The sequence below is a fragment of the Manacus vitellinus genome, unplaced genomic scaffold (genome assembly GCF_001715985.3).
Source record: "Manacus vitellinus isolate BGI_N305 unplaced genomic scaffold, ASM171598v3 scaffold_2_pilon, whole genome shotgun sequence".
Lineage (NCBI taxonomy): Eukaryota > Metazoa > Chordata > Aves > Passeriformes > Pipridae > Manacus > Manacus vitellinus.
The window spans coordinates 36002453-36024046 of NW_021940208.1; the positions used below are offsets into that span (position 1 = coordinate 36002453).

Here is a 21594-nt window from a genome sequence, read left to right on the forward strand (position 1 = left end):
TCTGTCTTAGCAAGTATGTTCAGTCCCAGGGTGCTGGATGGCTGCTTTCTGTTCTATTCCACAACCCACAGAAAAGCTTGTACCAAAGTGATAGGTGGTGGCTGATGAGTAGCTATTGGCACACTAAGCCTGAAACCATTGGTCAGACCTAAATTTGAAGGCAAAAGACAGCATTTTTTTAAAACTTCTGTGAGCAGAATTGCATGGCATTAAAATCAACATGTTAGACCTGAGACTTGCGTGTGTTGTTTGAATAGAACAGTTCTTGAAATATTTTCATTGATAATTCACCAGTGAAGGCTTTCTGAAAAACATACTTAAGAAAAAGGGAAGCTTCTATACACAGCACTTGGTTTTACTTCTCACATTGCAGAAATAAATATAAGAAAATTTACTTTAGTTTTCTAACCAGCAACCATGATGTGCATTATATTTACTTCTGTAGCACTTTAATCACTATTTCTGTAATGCATATTGGATTGACAGTAATTGAATCTAGCATCCTAAATTATCTATTTCATGATCTTCAACCAGTGCTCTACTAAAAGCTGGAAATACACAGACTTGGTAACTTTTAGGGGATGATTTTGTTAAAAGTAGGAAATGAACAATATACTTCATTGTATGTGAACTTATACAATAGAGCCTTCAAAATGTTCTTAGCTTTAGCTTGTAAGTTTTGTCACTCAAAAGCAGGACATAACTTGTCTAAGGTTTATAAGTTATGTATGACCTTGTGTCTTTTCTGTTTCTCATGACAGTTTTCTTTAGCAATAATCAATTGAAAGGAGGAATTTCAGATTTCTGGACTGTACACACGATTTATTTTTGCAACTATGATTACTAAAAATAGTACTGTTAATTTAACAAATTTAAGAAGCAAATTATCTTTTTCTGAACTGTTCTGCATTATATATGTAATTAGGAATGGGTTATATTTTTTAAATAATTTTTTGAATTTTTAATAATATGTTCAATGATTGGAGGCTTTTGAAGTATTCACAAATAAAAAATCTATCATTAAAATATTTAATTTCACCCTGTATTAGTACGTTCTTAAAGGTTAGGGAAAAGTAACAGCAGAAGTGTGTGAATGGGAGAAGTAAATAAGGATCCCCCCAAGTAAATTGCCTGTATTTTCTGTCCTGTTTTGTAGTCTTCAGTTAGATGGGAAATATTTATTTTATGAAAACATGCATATATTTTTTTATTGTGTTTTGTACAACAGATTTGGAGAAGAAACCTACTGTGCAAATTACCATGGAAATAACTTGACCATTCTGTTTCTGTAGTTGTTCTTAATGCATTGGTTGGCACACATTGCACAAAACGGTCATTGTTTACATTAAATTAATTTCAGTAGTTTTAATGAGAGTCCTTTAACATGTCTAATTGTAAATTGAGTAGAGGAACAGAATAAAGACATCTCTTTCATACCTATGTTGTTCAATTACTTCTTTCAGTTTGGAGGTGCTAAAGAGAATGCACTGAAGAGACAGACTTCTGTCAAGCTCTCAAGCTGTTAAAAAGAAACCCTACATTCATTCCTTCAGTTTGCAGAAACATTTATTTTCACCCACAAGACAAAGGTGTAGATAATAGCTGGTTTTAAAAATACTGTTCTGCATACATAGTCATAAAAAAGTTGCTTAAAAAAATTTTTACAGATTATTAAAATACGTATTTAAAAAGTAAACAAAACTATTTTCTTGCATTTTGCCCATAGGGAAAAAATAAGTAAATGCAAATAATTGTGTGATTTCTTGTTAACTTTTATATTCAGCTATTTTTGTAGCTTCTTTTTCTTTTTCTCCGGTTCATTCTCACTGCTCGCCTCTGTAGATGGATTTGCAGACACATCCTTTCCTAGTATCTACAGTAAGGGAAAAAAAAAAGAAGTCAAAACATTTTTGACTCAATTTTTTTCTATCCTGGTAAAACTTGAGTTTACTTGTACAAACTTTTACATACAGTGCATCAACGTCAGAACCTTTTGATTTAGAAAATCATCTGCTACAAGACAGTGTGGGGATCAGAACTGGGAAAAGATCAAATTTACAGACCAAGACTATAGACTGGACCCAGAGATCTGCTTCTCTCTGTGAGACAGTATTTAAGTGGCTGGAACCTTTGGATGGACACAAAGGGAATGATCACTGCGTGTGCATCTTATTCCTATATTCCTTTCTAACTGGAAAGGAAGACTAGTAACTGATATTTAGGATGACGGAGTATTTTGGATTAACCAGTACAGCCAATCGTGGATCAAGGGATAACCTCAAATTACAGCATTTATTTTGTTGTAGAGTAAGGACCTTCCCAGAAATTCGTACAAGCAGAATGGAAGAACAGGGGAAAAAACCCCAAACCATCAGCTTGTATTAGTCTTACTTTGTGTCTGTTTTAAAAGTGTGTCCCTTGGACTGGAGTCACAGCTGCAGGAATGTTCCTGAGTCATGCCCCTAGCAGTAGCTCTGTTGGTGAGCTTAGTTGGTGAGCACAAACAAGGAGCAGCTCAGAAAGTGGATGTACAACAGAATACAATGGTTCCTTTCTATTACAAATTTCATTATCTGCTCTCAGTTTTTAAAATCACAAGGATTAGTTTCAACTCAGTCCAGTCTGAAGAGGATGAACAGATGGAGAGCAGCCCTACCAAGAAGGACTTCGGGGTGCTGGTGGATGAAAGCCTGGACATGAGCTGGCTATGTGTGCTTGCAACTCAGAAAGGCAGTTGGATCCTGGGCTGCATTGAAAGCAGAGTGGCCAGCAGGACAAGGGAGGTTATTTTGCCTCTCTACTCATCTCTGGTGAGACCCCATCTGGAGCACTGCATCCAGCTCTGGGGTGCCCACCACAGGGGGATGGAGCACCTCTCCTATGAGGGAAGGCTGAGAGAATGGGGATTGTCCAGCTTGCAGAAGAGAAGGCTCCAGGTAGACCTCTGAGCAGCCTTCCAGTACCTGAAGGGACACTACAAGAAGGCTGGAGAGGGACTTTTCACAAGAGCTTGTAGTGACAGAAGTGGGAAGGGTTTTAAGTGGGCAGGTTTAGATTAGCTATTAGGAACAAATTCTTTACTGTGAGAGTGGTGAGACACTGGAACAGGTTTCCCAGAGAAGCTGTAAATGCCCCATCCCTGGAGGTGTTCAAGGCCAGGCTGGATGGGGCCTTTGAGCAACCTGGTCCATTGGAAGGTGTCCCTGCCCATGGCAAGGCGGTTGAAACTAGATGATCTTTAAGGTCCCTTCCAACCCAAACCATTCTATGGTTCAAGATAATAAAAGAGCTCAAAGATCAGAATATTTACATGCATTTGGAAACATGATTTCTCAAGGAAAAAAGAAATAATAATGTTTGACTGTATAAACAACAAGGAGCTCTTGCATATTTTGGGTTGTCTTTTTCCTCTATGATTAGGGCTACTCAATTACTGCAACCATATGTTTACAAAGAAAGTCACATGTAACTTTAAGTGCACAATCTTGTAATGTCTTGCAAAATACTTAACAGGCCTAAGGTGTGAGACCAAGTGAAAAGCCCAGTGTCCCAGATGCACTAATAAGCTGGAATTGAAAAGTCTTAAGCCAGAGGCAGTTACTAGGACATTACACTTCTTACAACATTATCAACAGAAAACTTTTATATTGTGGGAGTTGTAGGACAGAACTGCCATGACAGCCAGCAATTATACCGAGTTAACTTCTGAGCCACCCATCACACTGCAATTCACTGGAGCAAGAAGATCATACTGAGTTTTGGCAGATTTTCAAAGAGAGATTTGATTACAGAACAGTGAAATTCAAGATACTACTTCAGCAAATCATCACCTTTCCCATCAACGGAAATATCCCAATGGGCCCAGAACAGAAATTTAATTTAGACACCTCTATTCTTTTCAACAGCCAGTGAAAGCAGACCTCTGTTCTACCGAGAGTGGATATGAAGCAATCATCACAAGCTCCTGCTAAATTGTTTTTCTTTTCTTCTGGTTAAATTTCAATTTTACCACATGACAATTTTGTAACATTATTGAAGGGTAATATGGTTCTGTGAATTTTGTGCCTTACCTTCGGTTCTACCAAGACCATCCGCATTTTCTGATGTTGGATGTTGGAATCATCTAACGTAATGTTCACTTTAACTTTATCAAATACATGTAATGTTGTGTCTTCCACAGTAAGTGATGGTACCTGAAAGTTCATATTTTGTATAAATACTTGCAATGTCTTACGTTTTTATAGAAATAAATATTTTTGTAGGAAAATTCAATCTTACATGTAAATAAAAATGGTCACAAATTAGTGCCATAATATCTGGTACACATAATTAGATATCAACAGTATCACAGAAACCTGTTTGTCAGAACCTGTTTATTTAGACTTACAAATACTATAGCAGCACTACTACTATGGATTAATAAACTTGCATTTAGAAAAACCTCTTGTACCCTTCTAAATCCAACTACAATACATTTTAGTCATTCTGCTCAATTACCAAATAAAAAAATAAAGGTATTTAAGAGCCAACCTTAAGAATAATAATAACACACCTCATTGTTGTAATCCAGTTTTGGTGTTGGTTTGTCTTTTTCTTCAAAGAAGACTGTTCCTTCTAACCCATACTTAGGGATCAGAACCACAATTGCATTTTTTCTTACAAATAATATATATGCATCTTCATTTACTACTCCCTTGGTTTTGAAGAATAACTGTAACAAAAGTAAAATACAGAAATAAGAAAAAAAAGCACTAGAACATTCTCTTCTGAATTACAGATATACTGCCTTAGAAAAATAAAACATTCAAATACCAATCTATACTTAATGAGAATTACACAGCATATATTGAAGACAGATTTAAAAAAAACCCATAAACCATTTATAACATTACTGTAGTATTAAGCATTCACCATATTTATAAAAAACACAAAACTAAAAGACCTCTTAAGATGCCATTATTCCGAATTTTTCAGAACAAGCAATGTAGCCTTTAAGCTTTTCCTCAAAGTATCCCTCAGCCTTGATCACTTCTGCAGACCTACTTGGTTTTGCACTATAAAGTACCAGTGTTCCCCCCCTTGCTTTAAAATGAACGTGAATGTCCATGGTTAACCCTGTAACGTCTCAGGACTACTTACCTGTGTATGGAATGCAACAGATGCTCTTTGTGCATATTGTGCCATTTTATGTCGGTAATTGAGAGTTTTACACATATCTGCTAGTTTATGTTTATCTGTCAGTTCTGGGTAAGTACTGTCTGCTCCTATGGCCACTGCCAAAAGCCGATGCACTATAATATCAGCATACCTGCAGAGATGAGGTTAAACGATCAATGACATAGCAAAACATAGTTTTTGAAAATTAAAAAGTTTCTGAATATAAGTTTGGTTTTGTGAATCTTGCAGATCTAAAAGTCTTTGTAATAATGACAGTCTGATGGCAACTCCCTGAATCAATTCAAGATCACTCTCTTTGCTGACCAAAGATGCACTGCAGAGCCAGAATGAACTATACTGTTTTCTATATTGTATCAATAGAGTCTGTATTGTTGAATGCTTACAAAGAAGAAACAAAGTTTTATTTTTGGATTAAAGAATGTTTCACCATGGCATCTTAAACTAATCCCTCTCGCCTTTGCCATGAACTAGACAAATTTAGCGTAGAATAGTATTACAATGCCATTGATCTGCAAAACATAATCCCATTTGAACTTCTTAGTACATAACTTTTATTAGAACCTCAGCAAGGAACTTTTTAACACATCTAGTAGGAATTAAAATTACTATTTGGATGCTAGAAGTTCCCCAAATTATCCACATAAACGTGTAGGAATTTTAATCCGCATGTAAAGACATTTCACTTGAAATGTTTCTAAGGAGCAAAAGATGATAACAGTTATTTTCCTCAAAACTCTGATAATCCTTGGTTAGAATTAAAAAAACAACCTACTTTTTGAAGTATGATTTCATTACAAGGCAACAGCTACAAAAGCAAGTTTCCAATTAGCAGTGTTTGTAAAGTACAGTCTCCTCAAAATTTAGGCACAGCTTCCATCTAAAAAGTGACTAGGCAAACTCTGCCTCAGTCTCTGGTTGAGATTAATGCTAACTGACCCCAAAGTGCATTTCTATGACAGAGATCTGTATTAGGGATATATTTCTATTATTTTTATGGGTCTTTTAAAAAAATGTACTAAATCTTAAGAGTTGTGGACAATAAATTTGGGAGCTTACATGAAGATGGATCATGATCTAAGCCACTGCTGTTTCAACTGAAATCTAACACTGAACAGAAACAGTACTTTGTTTCAAACAGAGCACTACAATTTAAAATAGAATTTCTTCACAAATAAATCACTTCTTTTTGTTCTCTGAAACTTCTGTAAAATAAAAGTACCTTCTAATAGGTGAGGTAAAGTGGGTATAAATAGGTGAAGCTAAACCATAGTGATGAAAATCATTATCCATTCCAGAGCAGAAATAAACAGCTTGCATCATGCAACGAGTGGTCAAAATTCGCAACAGTGTATTTAGGTAGGGGAATGTAGGAGATTCAGCTTTGTCTAGTGATTCAGCTAAAGCCTTCGCTGAATCTGTCTTGATTTCCAAATTCTGAAATGAGAGAAGAAGAAATATAATAAAGGTCAGGTATTACTAGCAAATGTTAAGAGTATAAGCAGAAATGCAACAGCTACATCCATGGTAATCTTAGCAACTGGCACAGGTATCACACCTAATAACATAATGGAATGCAACTATTACAAAAATAAAAATCTACCCACGCGCAGGTCCCTCCCTCATTATTACTAGCGTTCTGTGCAAAAAATGAAATGTCATTAGCCTAGGAATTCAGAAAATACATCAATTCTCAATGAAAAAACACTGTATGCCAATATTACTAAGTTGCTTTTTCCCCCGAATAAATCAGAAGGAATATAATGCCCCCCATATTTATGCCACACAGAGATTTTCATCCAAGCACAAGGTAATTGACTTTGTTGTATTTCCTCCGCAAAATTATTATAAAAGTGATTTGTAAAACTAGTACTGTATGTCAATACTGTTTGCCAGTTTTCTCCGATAAAAATTTAGATAGTGTGAAAATACAGTGCATTTCAGATTTTCAGAAACACAAAGCAAGTTTCATCACAAGATCAGTTGAATGCTCTTTCCTTCATGTACACCACTGACAACAAAGTATGATCCAGCGATCAAATTATGCCTGTATTATGGTAAAATAACTGCATATTTAAAAAGTATAAATATAGCATATTAATACCTAATTGTGATGGTTGTGTCAAAAGTAGTGAAAAAAACTCTTTGGTTTATTTAAAAGAATGTTTATCTACGCACAGAAATTTACCTTTCCAAATAAAACAGCACTTTAAAAATAATTTTCAGAGCACAAATGAAATCATTATCATTATTCCAATTTTATGCCAGTGGAAAATTAAATGGGCTAGGTTTCGGCTTGTCTGTTAATCTCACACTGAGAGATTTTGGGAGTTTCTCTCTTGCCCTTAGGAAATCAGAAGAAAGGGGTGAGGAAAGAGTTGAAGGGAAAGTAAATATGGATGCACATCAGAGTATCTACAAAGTTAAAAGTTTAGCTCGAATAAAAGATCCTGAAACTGAAAAAATAGGTTTTTTTGTTCAGACTTGTTTCAGGCTAAATAAACCTTTAGCTGATCTAAGGAGAGGATGGAAACTATAAACACAATTTCTTACTTCCTGACTTTGAGAGAAACATATTCGACTTGACTGACCAATTTTTAAGTACATCAATAATGTATATGATCCAAAGCCAAAAACTGGCTCAAAAATCACATGTGACTTGGAGAGGAGAAACATTCACAGCATACAAGTGTTACAATACAAGACTTTAGAGAGTGATTTACTTTCTTAACCTAAGAAAGGGTTTAAAAAACTCAAGAGTCTTCCTTTCATCTAGAGGTACAATTATCTTGCTACAAGTATCAGCACTTTCAAAGGGTAACTGATACACTTTCAAAATACTGCTTTCCAACCCTTACTCTTGGGTAAGTGGCCAACCAGAGAGAATACATGGCTTTTCATAATGCTTTTCATAATGAATTCACTTAATTAACATGGTAAAAACTTGCCTTGGACTTCGCAGCCTTCACAAGGATGTCATAATTTGATGGGGGAGGAGCAGGATGTTTCCGGAGCAAGGCAAACTCTGGGAACTCATCGTAAATTTTTTGTGCTACAGAAATGTTGGCAAGCAACATGAACTCTTCAACCATGGAGTTTGTTTCTCTATCGTGATAAAATATTTTATATTGTTAGAAATGCATTAAATTATACATTTATTTTGAGTGCCTAATGAAGAAACATTTCACAATCCTAACAATATTTTATAATATTAACTAGTGGTTTTGATCATTTATACCCTTAGGCAAGCAATTCCAAGACTAAAAACATAACACTTATTAAGTTTCAAATAGAGTCAGAAAAAACCTGAAATACTCTAGAATATCAAATTAAAGAAAAATGCTCTTTAAAAGGCCTGAAAAGGCCAACAGATAAGCCTCTTGATTTCTTCCTAAGGGTACTGTTAAAATATTGCACATATGAAGTTTGAAAGCACCATTTTGCACACCATAAAGTTGTGACAGTATACAGAACCTAGTGTAGATTTTAGCACAGAAGCTAAGTAGTAGTATGCGAGACAGTATTTTATCTTCAGAAATGGAATCAATAGTTCTGTTACTAGAACTCCTCTGTAAAATTGTAGCACTGCGTTTGTGCCATAACTGCTCAGTTGTTCGTGAAGTTTCAGTAATCTTTAACTTCCAAGTTCTAATTTCTTTCCTTTGTTACTACCAGTAGAAAAGCACCACAGAGAAGCCAGTGGGATGTAGAGTTTGAAACTTAGTGCTCTGTTGAATCAGTAGTAAATACACCAGTTCATATATGAAGAATACAGTTCAAAACTTGCTAAACTAGTAGTGGAGTACAGGAATTCTCTTCCAAGGATCAGCTTGCTCAGTGAAGTTGTCGATGTCCCATCCCTGGAAATATTCAAGGCCAGGTTGGGTGGGGCCTTGAGCAACCTGGTCTAGTGGAAGGTGTCCCTGCCCATGCCAGGAGAGTTGGAACTAGATGATCTTTAAAGGTCTCTTCCAACCCAAATCATCCTCTCATTCTATGACCGTCCTGCACTATTATAGGAACTTTGTACACTATTAACTGAATGTTTCTACTTAAACATGTCTTTAAATCAATCCCTACCCTGAATTAACTAATAAATAAAATGCATACTTGAGCTCCTTAGTCTGCAGATCAATAGGATCATGAGTTTCACTGTCCATGTGGAAACGAACTTCTGGTGACGAAAGTGTTAAGGCTCTGGAAGACAGTAAGTAGTATTTATGAATTACAGTAAAGCAGACAGAGCAGCTGAGCTGCAAGCCTGTACACAACATCTATCATGAAACTATAATTTAAAATTAGCAGAAATTGTGCAATTAATGTTCAAATTTGCAGAAACTGTCATGCTGATACATACCATAGTAGGTCCTAAAATTTCAAATGCTACTCATCTGGTTATGTTTTTATAACGACTTTAAGAGATCTATATTGACTGATCTTGTGAAGAAAAAGTTAACATTTCAAGTTTATATTTTTGGGGAAATGAAGATAAGCATTTTTATGCAAATCAGAATGGGACAAATACTTCTCTTTTGTAAGATTTTTTCACTAGAAAAATGGATATAGGACCATCATACATTTTAACTACAGAAAAAAAAGCAGGGAAAAAGGTAATAGGTACACTGCTTGGTTTACCCATTCTCGATTCTTTTCTTCTTCAGAATTTTTGCTAATTTGTTTAGTCCACGAAGGCTGGTAGTAATCTCATCATTCATAGTTGCTGAATCAATTCTCATCTGTGCTTCAGCATATGTAAGAGAAGCCTTGAAGAGGTTAAAAAAGGAGAGACATCAAGACACATAATTGAATACATAGTTCTGTCTTGCAGGAAGCGCAGCTTCCTGTCAAAGTTGGTTCACAATAATATAAAGTTAAATGCCTGTCATCCTCAAAGAATAATGGACAAATGAGGACAGATCTATGCAAGATATTAAGAAATACCATGCATTTTATTGTTTTTTATGCTGATCACAGATGTATTTTATACATCAGAGATCTAATTTTCAGAAAGGTATTAAACATCTACAGTATTTAACTGAATCCACAGTATTTAACTAAAAATATAACTAGCTGGTATATATCAACCATGTCCTATATATATCATATACCAAGTAACCATACACATAAACACTGCAGCATTAGAGGCTTAAGAGGGCAGAATATAATATTTTCTTAATTTTTAGGATTCCACCATAATTTTGTAAGTCTAAGAAAATATAAATCAAGAAGCAGAAAGAAAACTTATATTATCAAGTTTGTTGATCATTGTTTTTATAATACAGCTTTCAGCTTTTTTTCAGAAGTGTAATAATATTTATGTGACTAACCTTGGAATTAATAATACTCTTTGTAAATCTGGTTTTTAGAATTTCAGCCTTGTGGTTCATCTCCCAAATACATGAAAATGCAAGTCTAAAAGAGGGAGAAGGAGAGGAAAATCTGTTAAAATCCATACAAAAACACGGGTGGTTTCTTGTCAGGATCAAATTATGGATCATATGCATATACCTGTCCACATTAGATCTCAGGGAGCATAAGTTGGAACTAAGTAGCTCTGGAACCATATCAATCCTCTGCAAAGTAAAGAATAAAAATCATAAGTAGTTAAAAGTATGTATTTTAACTTAACTGATTTTTAATATACTGAAAGCTTAGAGGTAATAACGACTTTTTTTTTCTATGAAAGCTCAGATTTCTGAAAGAAAAGTATGCTACATTAAGGAAATTCATTCCAAGATCCATTTAAATTATTTTTTTTTTAGTAACTGTTATTTCTGAAAAAATATTGTGGTCTGTAAGAAATAAGATAAACAGGACCAAGTTTACAGTGTTAACGAATGCAAATCATAGGAAACACCAGAGATTTAGCTATTATGAAAAAAAACCCCACAATGGAAAAGGCAAAACCAGGCCAATTCTGCAATTGCAGATTAGTATTAAAACAGTATTCCAGTTTCAGAGCCGCACGTCAATAATGCTTCAAACAGGAGTTGAAAGGGATATTCTCCAGATAATGGATTTTAAAAGATAAAATGGGAAAAAAAAGTCTTGGACAAATTAAGTGCAGCCTGAAGGAGTCTGCTTTCTTTTTCCTTAATTCAGAGAGAATGTGTCTACTCCCAAGAAGTAAAAGGGGAAAGCAATGAAAATCCAACCACTTAATAGCACCAAAAGCTGTAGAAAACAATTACTTTTTCACACAGATATACTGTTGTTCCTCTTTTTACTGACTCCTCATCCAAAGCATTTCCTGGGCGAATGAAATGACTGACATCTGCAATATGTACACCGACCTGGAAAACAAGCAGCACATTATGCATCTCATGAAACAGAAAGAGTTCTCAAAGAAACTTTCTCAAGTTTTTATTTACAACCCAACTTATCCATTGCCAGTTCCCTTCAGCAGCTCCTGTATTTACAAATAGGAATAGTTAAATCCTATCATACAGATATTAGAAAGGGAATAGTTGCAGCAATTATACATAATAAGACGTGTACGTTTAGGGGGAAGTTATATTCATTACCAATGCAACTCCTCTTTGCCTGGGGGCTCAAATAACCTCTTTCATTTTCTTCAAGGCTCACTACAAAGTTCTTACTTTCCATTTTGGCACACCCTGCTATTACAATTCTGAATTCCAAAAGGAAGACAATCTGACTAAATTAGATATAAGAGGGTAGAGAGCTGGTGTTAAGCCTGTAGCTTTTTAATGCCTTTTTTTTTAATAAAATAATCATACCATAGGCATTATAGCAGTATCTTAGCTTTTTTTTTTTTCTGACAGTTCCTTATTCTAATAAGGATAAATATCCTTGTTTATAATACTTACTTAAAGCAGTAAATACATTTTATGTTAATTTCCCATGACATACAAGGATAAACCAGGGTGAATTTAGAAGACATTAAATTCCCACACTGATATAATGAAAATCAACTCCCTTTCTTTATTGCAATCTTGCAGCTGTGCAAACATCACTACTTTATTATAACAGATCTGGAGCTTGGCTCATGTCATATACTATTCTATAGTCATGTCATATATTATTCTATTCTATTACCACTACTGCGCTGTTTGTAAAATAAAGGAACAAGTAAATAAGTAAATGATTGGCTTGATACAATACCTCTATATTTCCATTTTCTATTTCTCTGCAATGTAATGCATCATCAATATCCGTACAGCCAGGAGGATCAACACTACAAACATTCAGATGCCTTAAGTCCTCCCTGTGTTTCATATCCTGAAATTTAAAATAAACAAAAAACTGTTTTCAAGAACACCTTCCATATCAAAGTAAAAACAATTATTTGAGAAAGGCACATTACATAAGATTTTCCCAAGCAAGCATTTTCAAAATGCTTTTGTTTTGTTTTTCTTTAGTACAAGATTAAAACAGATATGCATAAATTACAATGATAGAAAAAATAAGACAGAAGATTATCAAGTAATAATTTGTTTGTTTGTTTTACAGCAATCAGGAAGAGGAACAGAACCATAATCTTGTTATGATCTTAGAATTAGCAGGACCAGGAATCAAGATCTTTTGAAGTGAAATTTTGATTCATGTCCAGATGGATGACTTGTTTAGGATATGACTGCTCTCAACTCTGGCTTTCTAAGGCTTAGATGTCTAGACAGTTGAAAGGAACTGCACACTTTGGAAGCATCTACCTCTGTACAATGGCTGTAAAAAGGTCTCAAGTATCTAAGACTAGGCAACTGACTTATAGTGAGCTAATTTACACGAAGATCCCTCCTTCTGTTTCCATTAAAAAAAAGAGAAGTAGGTAATAAATTATAATAAAAGTAGCCCACCTCCAAGACATTAAAATGCACACACAAAAACACTCAGCCCAGCCCAAATCAAAAACTATGCTCAAATTGTCCCCCGATGACATTTTCCCATAAATTCTAAAGCAACCATTTCCCATATTTAAGCTACTGGGGCAAACCTGAAATTCACTAACTGCATTTAAACAGAAATTTTCCTTCCAGAATTGCTTCTTTCTCTAATTACTGTATGATAGCAGAAATACATTTAAGTCTCCACACCTCAGATTATTTTGTCTGTGAAACAGGCTGCCACATTTGGTTACAAAGCTATTTTGCAAGATGAAAAACTCTTAGGGATGATTGTATAATTATTTGAATTGCAGCCTCCCATTTGCAAAAACATTCTTTTATCTTTTTATTCTTTAATGAAACCTGTAATACGTTTTTGTCTTAAAATGTTTATCCTCAGCAAACACAGTTTTAGCCAAAACCCAAAAACTTGCAGAGGTCTTGTTTCCATAGGAAATCCAGCTGAAAGTTCAACCTAAGACAAAACAGTCCTGGACAACATTTCTCCTATTTCTGGTGCATTGGAATATCCAAAAATGTCAGTCTGCTTTGAAACAGAAGGCACAGTAATTATTACAGTAATTTTCAAATAATTACCTCTTCTGTAATGCTCCATGGCATTTTTGGTAGGAAACCAAGAACAGCCTGGGAAAAAGCCTGATGCGGGACATCATGTTCAAGTAGAAGAACTTCTGTCTCTGTCTCTTTATCTCCAGCACTTCCCAAATTCTTTACAAAATGACCCTGAGAAACAATATACATACACACACATGCATACATCAAGTGATACCATTTGCCCAAAAATAAGTATTTGAGAACATTATCCCTTAGGTTACTCATATATTAAACTACCCAGTAGGGGCAATCTTTTTTCTTTAGTTAACTTACTCATCTTTAAGAGAGAAATTTCATTTTAAACATTTATTTGATTCAGTAAGTTTGCACTGTGTACATCCCCCTCTTTTCCTCGAATGGCACTAAATTCTACATAGTTAAGGCAGAAAAAATTGTAAACGTGAATTCTTTTTTGCAGGAAGGAAAAGCCGTTGCTGAATAAGCAGCAAAACTAATAAACTCTAATTTCTCTATGGGTTTGCATTGTGTCACACTTTATTCCTCACTTCTGTCATCCCCTGCAGTAATGCTTTGTCTTAATGCTTCTTCCATATATTCCATGTGCCTTTCATTTCTCTAAACTTGCATGAGTCACCTGTGTGCTCATTCTTAAAAGCTATGCATTCCTACACAAGCCACTGGAAACCTCTTCAAAACCTAGCTAGTGTTCAACACAAATTGGCACTGGTGTCTTTAGTTTCTCATACAGCCTCGTATTTATTTACACTCAACTTCTAAGAAGTTAATTACCTGTAACTCAGTCCTACTGGCACTTTGATTGAATTTGGCCTATGTGTTAAATATCTGCCAGAACAGTGATCCGTATGCGTGAATGAGCAAAATCAGAGCAAAAGATTCATATTTCTAGGAACCCAGACTAAAACAATCCCAGAATTATAGAATATGCTGAGCTGGGAGGGACCTGGAAGGATCTTCAAGTCCAGCTCTCAGCCCTGCACAGGACAACCCCAAGAGTCACACCACATGCAAAGTGGTCCATGGTTAGTCCATATAAAGTATCTTAAGTAGCACATATATGTTTACTGCAGAACTGCACGAGTAAGCTTTCAAAGCATGATAATCCATACCTGTTTTTTGGGGGGAAGAGCAAACTACATCAATTAAGGACTTCCTTAATTTGCACCATCGAATGGCATTCGAATAACTTAAAATCCATGTCAACGCTGTTTGCAGCTGCTCAGTGTTGCAGATAACAAACATTTTAATAACTAACATTTTAATAACACATAAAAATCAGATAGCTAAAAGTTCAAAAGAAAATGCTTAAACTTACATTAGGATACCTGGAATTCCTGGGCCAACCATCAATAGCAACAATTATTCTTTGTCCTTCCAATGTTTCTGCTTGTCTGGTTTCTATTCGAATGCGAGGAATTCTGCGATCAGCTGGTGTAAACAAATGGCGCCTTGCCTATTAATAGCCAGAAAAAACAACAATTAATTCCCAATTAAAGACAAAACCCAAAAACCTATACCTCCAGGTGTATTTCTGGATTTATTAACTGGATTATTTCTTTACCTCTTTGATCTGCGATTTGGAAAGCATGCCACAATATGGTCGCCAGTTTCGTTTTATGATGCCCACTACTTTTCCTGTAGGTCTCAGCATGTCCTTGTTAACAGCAGTCTTCAGCTGGTAGGACACAAAGATTAAAAATACAAAACTGTTTCAACTCATGTAAACATGTTTGATACAGCACATACCTCAAACCTTGGTAGTAACATTTTATGTCTCATTATAATGCCATAAATTCTATTATAACCTTATAAACAGAACTATGCCTCCCTGTGCTTTGCATAACTTTTAGCATTTTCAGTAAGTGACACAACTTCTTAGTTGTGGAGTGAGTAGAGATAGTGGGACAAGACAGTATTTCTTTCCAGTCTTTTTCTGCTGTTCTTCATTTTTCTGAAATTATGTTCATTAAAAAAACCCAGACAAATAAAAATCTCCATCTTATTTTACAACCTATTTTAATCTTCAGGAGTCCTTTTATGCTGCTTGAAAATTCGCCAGTAATTCTCAACATGATCATTAAAAAAAAATTCCCATGACATTCAACTGAAGGATCATTTTTAAAGGAATGATCTTCTAGGTCAGGACATACGTGTGTGGACTGCGTGCACATTAATTGCAATTACTGTAGAAAGCTGAGGAATATTTTACAAGTGGTTCCAAATGTACTCCCTATAAAAGGTAACTGTCAATGTAATACAACACCTGCTCCTATGCTAGCAAATCCTGATCTGCACATTGGTATACAGATTTACATTATTTCCTGACTACCACTCAATAACTTTCGGATTTATTAAGCTTAATAAAGTAATGTGGGAATTTCTAACTGAGATTAATTAAAAAGTATCTATTCTATACATGATCATCTATTTAACACAATTGTATAACTACAAATTAAGTTTTATAATTTCTGTATTCACAGCCTATACAAAGTATGGATAAATCTAAAGCCTAACACTGTCAGGTACTGCAGATTGAATTTCTCTCTTAACATAACAGTTAAGTAAAATTATTCATTTCATACAATGTTTTCTTTCTCCTCTTCATTTTCTATGTCATCTTCATTCTGGCCTTCATCTTGCAAGACCACTGAGGATGGTGCTACCCATTCATTTTTTGCCAACAGCTCCACGGCGACAATATCTTCATGAACAGCTCGGTTTAAATGTTTCAGTCCCTGAACAATTATCTGGATTTTTTAGAAAACAAAATGAAAATGCAAATATTCATGATGATAAACACAAAACACCCAAATCAAAGCAGTGTAACAGAAGAGTAAACACGTATAACAGGCTCTGCACTCCAAAGAACATTATAAAGCATGTTTGTGACTCATTTTTTTTCCTCTGTCTAGGTTTCTTAGAGTACTGATGATCTTATTTCAGGATTCCAATTCCTTTTATAAAAAAATGTTTTTGGCAGGCTTGGGGACTCCACATACTACTGGGAAAAAGGAATAAATTTGCAACCACAAATAGGGAGAGAGGAGACAACTGCCACTGCTTGGAAACAGTGTCTGTACAACTGTATCAACTGAGAATTCAGCAGGGAGACAGATGGGTTGACTGCTGGGCAGGAAAAAGCCATCCCCTCCTCACCAAGCATGAAAATAAGAGGGGAAATAAAGCAAGAGAACCCCACAAGGCCTTATGACAGTTTTTTCTGAAAATCCTACCACACACTTGTTCCTTTGTCTTTCACCATATATTTCAAACTGATTTTAAAAACTGTTGAGTCAATTGAAAAACTATTAACAACCAAGACTCAGTTTTATTTTACCAATTACTTTATCAAACTCTAATTTTAAACACATTATTCTTTTTTTCACAAAGAGCACAGTCAGCATTTCAGTAGTCTATATCCATACAAAGAACAAATGAAAATGTCAGCAAAAACACTGAAAAAAACAAGAAGAGGAAAAACTACTAAAATGCTCCATTTTAACACACGTCACCATGAAAGAATTAAATTTTAAGTCATTACTGAGGCTAGTTAAAGTTCACAGCACAAAGATAAAATGAAAAATTCACCTCTCTGTTTTCTTCAGCATCTCCATGAACCCAAACAGTAGCTTCAAGATAATTCTCTCTGCTCGCCCTAAAAGTTCCTTGGAGGTAAATACCAGATTTTATTCCTTGCTGCAATTTGCTAAGAGGAATATGTTCTGGGAATATTATTTTTCCACTTTCTATTTCTTTCTTTAGGAAAAAAGGAGAAGAAATTTTCAGTATTTTATATTCATGATTATTTCCAAACTGAGCTCAGGAACATGACACTCAAGCTGACAAACTCCAAAATTGTAACTATGTGCAGGTAGGAATAAGCACAGTAATAAAAAACTACTACTAAGCAGTATTTTTTCTAATAAAGCACCAAAAGTAAAAAAACCATAAAAACATGACAATTCCAGGAACTCTTGTTTTCCTGTTTGCCTGCAGTTACTTAAAATGATACTGCATGAGTGGCATACACTTTTCATTTGGCTATACTGACTAAACATACACTTAACAAAAAAATACTAGTACAGTACTACATAGTGAAGAGTATGGCACAGAGGGTATACACTGTAAGCAATATGAAACATTATGAAAATACATTACTGTGACTAAGCTTTGGAGAACCCGAATGATCTACAGTTAGCTGCTGAGAAGATATCTGAGCCTTCCACTTTCTTCCTACTCTTACATGTTAAAGCTCTGTTCTGTTAGAACTATGATGAAATGAACTTTCCCATTTTTTGTAGTTAGTGTTCAGCTCTATAAGTTTGTGTGTGAAAATATAAGTCTTGATTCTGACAAACACAAAGCACAAGGAAACAGAAGAGGATGTAGCTCATCTTTGAACTGCAGACTGCATTTATGCCAACTTAACTGATCACCACACGAAAATACTTTTGATCAATAAGTTAACAAACTTTCAAGTACACACAAGCCAAAATCTAAGTAGTCAGCAACATATTTTGTTTTCATTTTGTTTCAATTATTTCTCATATTTATACACTTTATTTAAACCAACTGTTATTATTCTCATCGTCTCAAAAGTTGCCTAAAGCAACTGGTTTTTTGCAAACAACAAGACACCTACTAACAGGCATATAAGCAGCACTAAAAATGGCTGCAATGTTTCCTTTTTACTTTTCAGTTGACAAAAAGTTAAATTGCCAAAATGGGAATAAAGTCCAGAGACCTCATATTCTAAATGGATGCTAATAGCCTGACATACAGTATCCAATATTATTCTGATTAATTTATTTTATAAAAAGAAAATAAAAACATACCCCTTCATCAGATACACAAGCAAGACGATCTACAAGCTCAGGATTAGCTGTCAAGCTTTTTATATACTCCTCACCTACAAAAGCACACACATAAATATTTATGTGAGAGATGCACAGGATTTAGGTATGAAGAGACTGCACAGTTTATCTGAACAATAAATTAAACATACATACTATTTCACTTACATGTATAAGCAGTTATCCCTTCCTCTAAAGCCTTCTCTTTATTAGTTCTGTCATTTGTTAAAAAGATAACTTGAATCTTCTCCTCATCCTCTATTTTCTTCAAGTGTTCATTGTACCAGTTTACTGCTACCCGAATGGCTCTGTCATTGCGGTCATTAGAAGTTTCTCCTCGCTTTTGCTCTATGTACGTTTCCCTAAATAAATTTAAAAAAAAAAAAGGCAGGGTGTGACAAAACAAAAAAAATCCCAACATGTATCTCCACTCAGAAAAATTTTCCAGACAAACAAAATCAAGGCTGTGAGGCCAAAAGAATCATTACTGTACCCATTTTAAAGTATGTGTAACGCTTCTTAGGCCACTGAAGGGCCAGGTAAAGGAAAATAGGAAGGAAGTGTTAATTTCTAATACAACCTTCTCAGAGACAATTGAAGAGGATTGCATTCAAGATGTTAGAACTGTGGATTCGAGATTCCTAAAACTACGATACTGCAGTATTGGAAATTAATTGTGAGCACAGATAAATGCAAATTCATTGCATCTTCATTTCTTAGAGCTTTCTGTCACTAACTTACTAACAGATTTTTGAATTCTGCTACAGACTGAGCTGACAATAAAGCATTGGAATATGCTTAAAAGGAAATGGAAAATCAGTATTCTATTGCTCAAGATAACAGTGCTATCTATACAGTTTATTCAGTATTCCAATCCTCCTTTCATAACATATATACTAATTATAAACAGAAAAGCTCCTGGAACATGCAACTATTTCCCAACAGGATTCTTTAGAAGTATGCAGTTCTATGCACGCCAGTCTAATTTTTCTTCCTAGTCCACATGTTCCAGTTTTGTTTCCCACTTTTTTTTACCAGACATCAGCGCAACTTTGTTATACCCTATTCCACACCTTACCTATGATGCTCATTGGTGAAAGAATAGAAATGTTTTTCAGGGTTTTGAATCATGTCCCTAATTCGCTTGTATACTGGTGCACTCCGATTCCTGACTTCTTGTAAGACTGTCTGTAGCACAATGACATTCTTAATAACAGGATCTTCAAGGACGTCAATCTGAGGAACAAAATGGAAATTAATCAAAATTGCTGTTTAATTGTATCCAATAACAGGACTTAAAATATTTGTTTGGTTAATACATAAGAAGCTAACAGGAATAATGAGTGGCACTCCTTCTGTCTTCTTCTCTCACTACTGGGAAACTGAACAGTGTATTAAGTTGCTTCCTCCTGCTCATGGGAAAAAAAAAAATCAAGTAGGATTTTCCATATTCTCCATGACCTGAATTTTCCTGGAGTAAAGAGAAGGACTTATTCTGACTTCCAACAAATTCATCCCCAACATATGCAGGTCTCCAAACAAATGTAAGGCCAATTGTACACTAGAAATTTTATTTACATAAAATGGGTTCCTGTAAATTGTAATCTTAGTAAACAAAATACAACTATGCACAAGCAGACAGTAATCGGCCATAATTTACAGGCTGTATGGCATATGCCTTTGTGAGGAATGCAAGCCATAAAATAGCACCTGAGCACTGTTACACAGTTGACAGGACGTGCCTGGACGTGCACGTGTAGGCTTAAGTTCTCCAGAAATAATCCCATTGTTGCACTGCAATTTTAATTTGCACAGAGTCAAACCAATTGGAATTCTGTTAGCTGCTCTTGTCTTTTAAAAGACGTTTTTCTTTTTTAAGGAAATTTGTTAAAAATTTGTCAGCACTTTTCTTTGCTAACTCCTGACAGTCATGGTCTGCAAAGATCCACACCAAGGATCCAAGCAAGCTGTCAGCATAAAAGGATGAGAGCTCCACTTGCTAGGTTTGTGGTAAGGAACTGTGCAAACCCACCTGCAGAAAGAGAAAGCAATAAGGTTCTAGAAGGTATAGCTAAAAGAATCAAAAGCAATGCCAGACCAAGCTTCCCTGACCTTGATGTTTAGATGACCTGAAAGATTTAGAGCCATGTTCATTAGGGAAGAAATCCATTATTATTCTACGTACAAGCTGAAGTACCAGGCCAAGCCTTACTTTTGAACACCTGTTTCAGTTGCTAGGCAAATCCTTTCCCTACTGTTACCAAGACTTCCTAATCCCCACTTCTCCAGTTTGTGGCAGCATACCCTGGCACATTCTCAGAGTGCTCCACAGGACGCACATACAAACTTTACCAATAGACAACAAGAAGTCCACGTGTAACAGGCTGAAAACACCCTTTGATATGCTGTTTTGGGAAGAAAATCCTTACTTACAACTTTTGGGATGTAAAACTGCTAAAATACAAAGGTGTTGTGCCCCTCTTCTGAGTACTCCATGTCAGGATTCATTAATTACTTCCAGTCTCCAGTGTCTGCTGAGGGCTATTCTAACTTCTACACAGGTATTCAAAAGCAACTAAAAAAAAAAATTAAATGTCAGTCTTAGGATTCCTGTGTCTCCCAGGCAGTCTAGTGTCTGCACTGCTCAGACTCAAACCTTTGCACAACTATTGACGGGCTACAGAGTAAAGTTTCTCCCACTGCTTCCAGACTTGCACATGGGATGATTTTGTAACCTCTATTTATTACACGAAATCAACATCACAGTATAGAGAACACAAACCTACATTCTGAAAAACAGAAGAGGCATTTAGGGAAAATTCTGGTTGAGAAGAAAATTCAGTGACCACAAGAAGATCCCAATCACTGTTTCAGAGTCTACCGACTCTCTCTGACTTTTTCCATACCCACATCAGATCACAACGAGCAAAATAAATAAATGTTCTTGTTTACTCCTACCGTTCACAAAAAAAGGCAGAACAAAAAACAAGTAAGTAAAAAACCCCAAACCCCAGAGCTAGAGCTGGTGATGTTGTAGCCCTCTGCTGAGGAGCTGGCAAGGAAAGAACGGACTGGCCAGCCAGGGATCAAGCAGCCACAGGGAACAATGGGAGGAGCCAAGCCCACAG

At 35.5% G+C, this 21594-nt stretch overlaps 2 protein-coding genes across 6 annotated transcripts in view; one reads left to right on the plus strand and one right to left on the minus strand.

The window, feature by feature from the left end:
* The window catches only part of BORA (BORA aurora kinase A activator), a 32854-nt gene extending 16235 nt beyond the window's left edge, over positions 1-16619 (plus strand). For 2 of the 5 annotated variants that reach the window (XM_029960851.1, XM_029960855.1), the window contains exon 12: positions 1229-1418. In XM_029960851.1, the coding sequence (XP_029816711.1) occupies positions 1229-1275 (47 nt within the window). In that variant the 3' untranslated portion in view covers positions 1276-1418. Of the gene's footprint in view, positions 1-1228; positions 1419-3905; positions 4278-5406; positions 5454-16525 lie in introns of those variants that run through there. The other 3 variants (XM_029960854.1, XM_029960853.1, XM_029960852.1) reach the window with 3 other exon arrangements.
* DIS3 (DIS3 homolog, exosome endoribonuclease and 3'-5' exoribonuclease) lies at positions 1265-21037 on the minus strand. Its single transcript, XM_018071322.2, has 21 exons — positions 20900-21037; positions 19545-19702; positions 18635-18828; positions 18449-18522; positions 17202-17369; positions 16196-16360; positions 15175-15288; positions 14929-15066; positions 13617-13763; positions 12301-12417; positions 11367-11468; positions 10684-10748; positions 10503-10587; positions 9811-9938; positions 9286-9372; positions 8124-8280; positions 6398-6612; positions 5140-5308; positions 4553-4711; positions 4071-4193; positions 1265-1873 (listed from the first exon to the last, which is right to left on the minus strand). The coding sequence occupies exons 2-21, from the start codon at positions 19595-19597 to the stop codon at positions 1784-1786; spliced, it is 2550 nt and encodes an 849-aa protein (XP_017926811.1). The 5' UTR covers positions 19598-19702; positions 20900-21037; the 3' UTR covers positions 1265-1783.
* Between the last annotated feature and the right edge of the window lie 557 nt (positions 21038-21594).

What these genes read in the sequence shown, in the direction of transcription:
- DIS3 (XM_018071322.2), bottom strand. Translation starts at nt 19,597, where the DNA reads ATGATTCAAAACCCTGAAAAACATTTCTATTCTTTCACCAATGAGCAT. An exon ending in CCAAATCGCAGATCAAAGAG is followed by an intron (nt 15,067 to 15,174) that starts GTAAAGAAATAA and finishes GGCTATTAATAG; the next exon opens with GCAAGGCGCCATTTGTTTAC. An exon ending in CTGAGATCTAATGTGGACAG is followed by an intron (nt 10,588 to 10,683) that starts GTATATGCATAT and finishes TCCCTCTTTTAG; the next exon opens with ACTTGCATTTTCATGTATTT.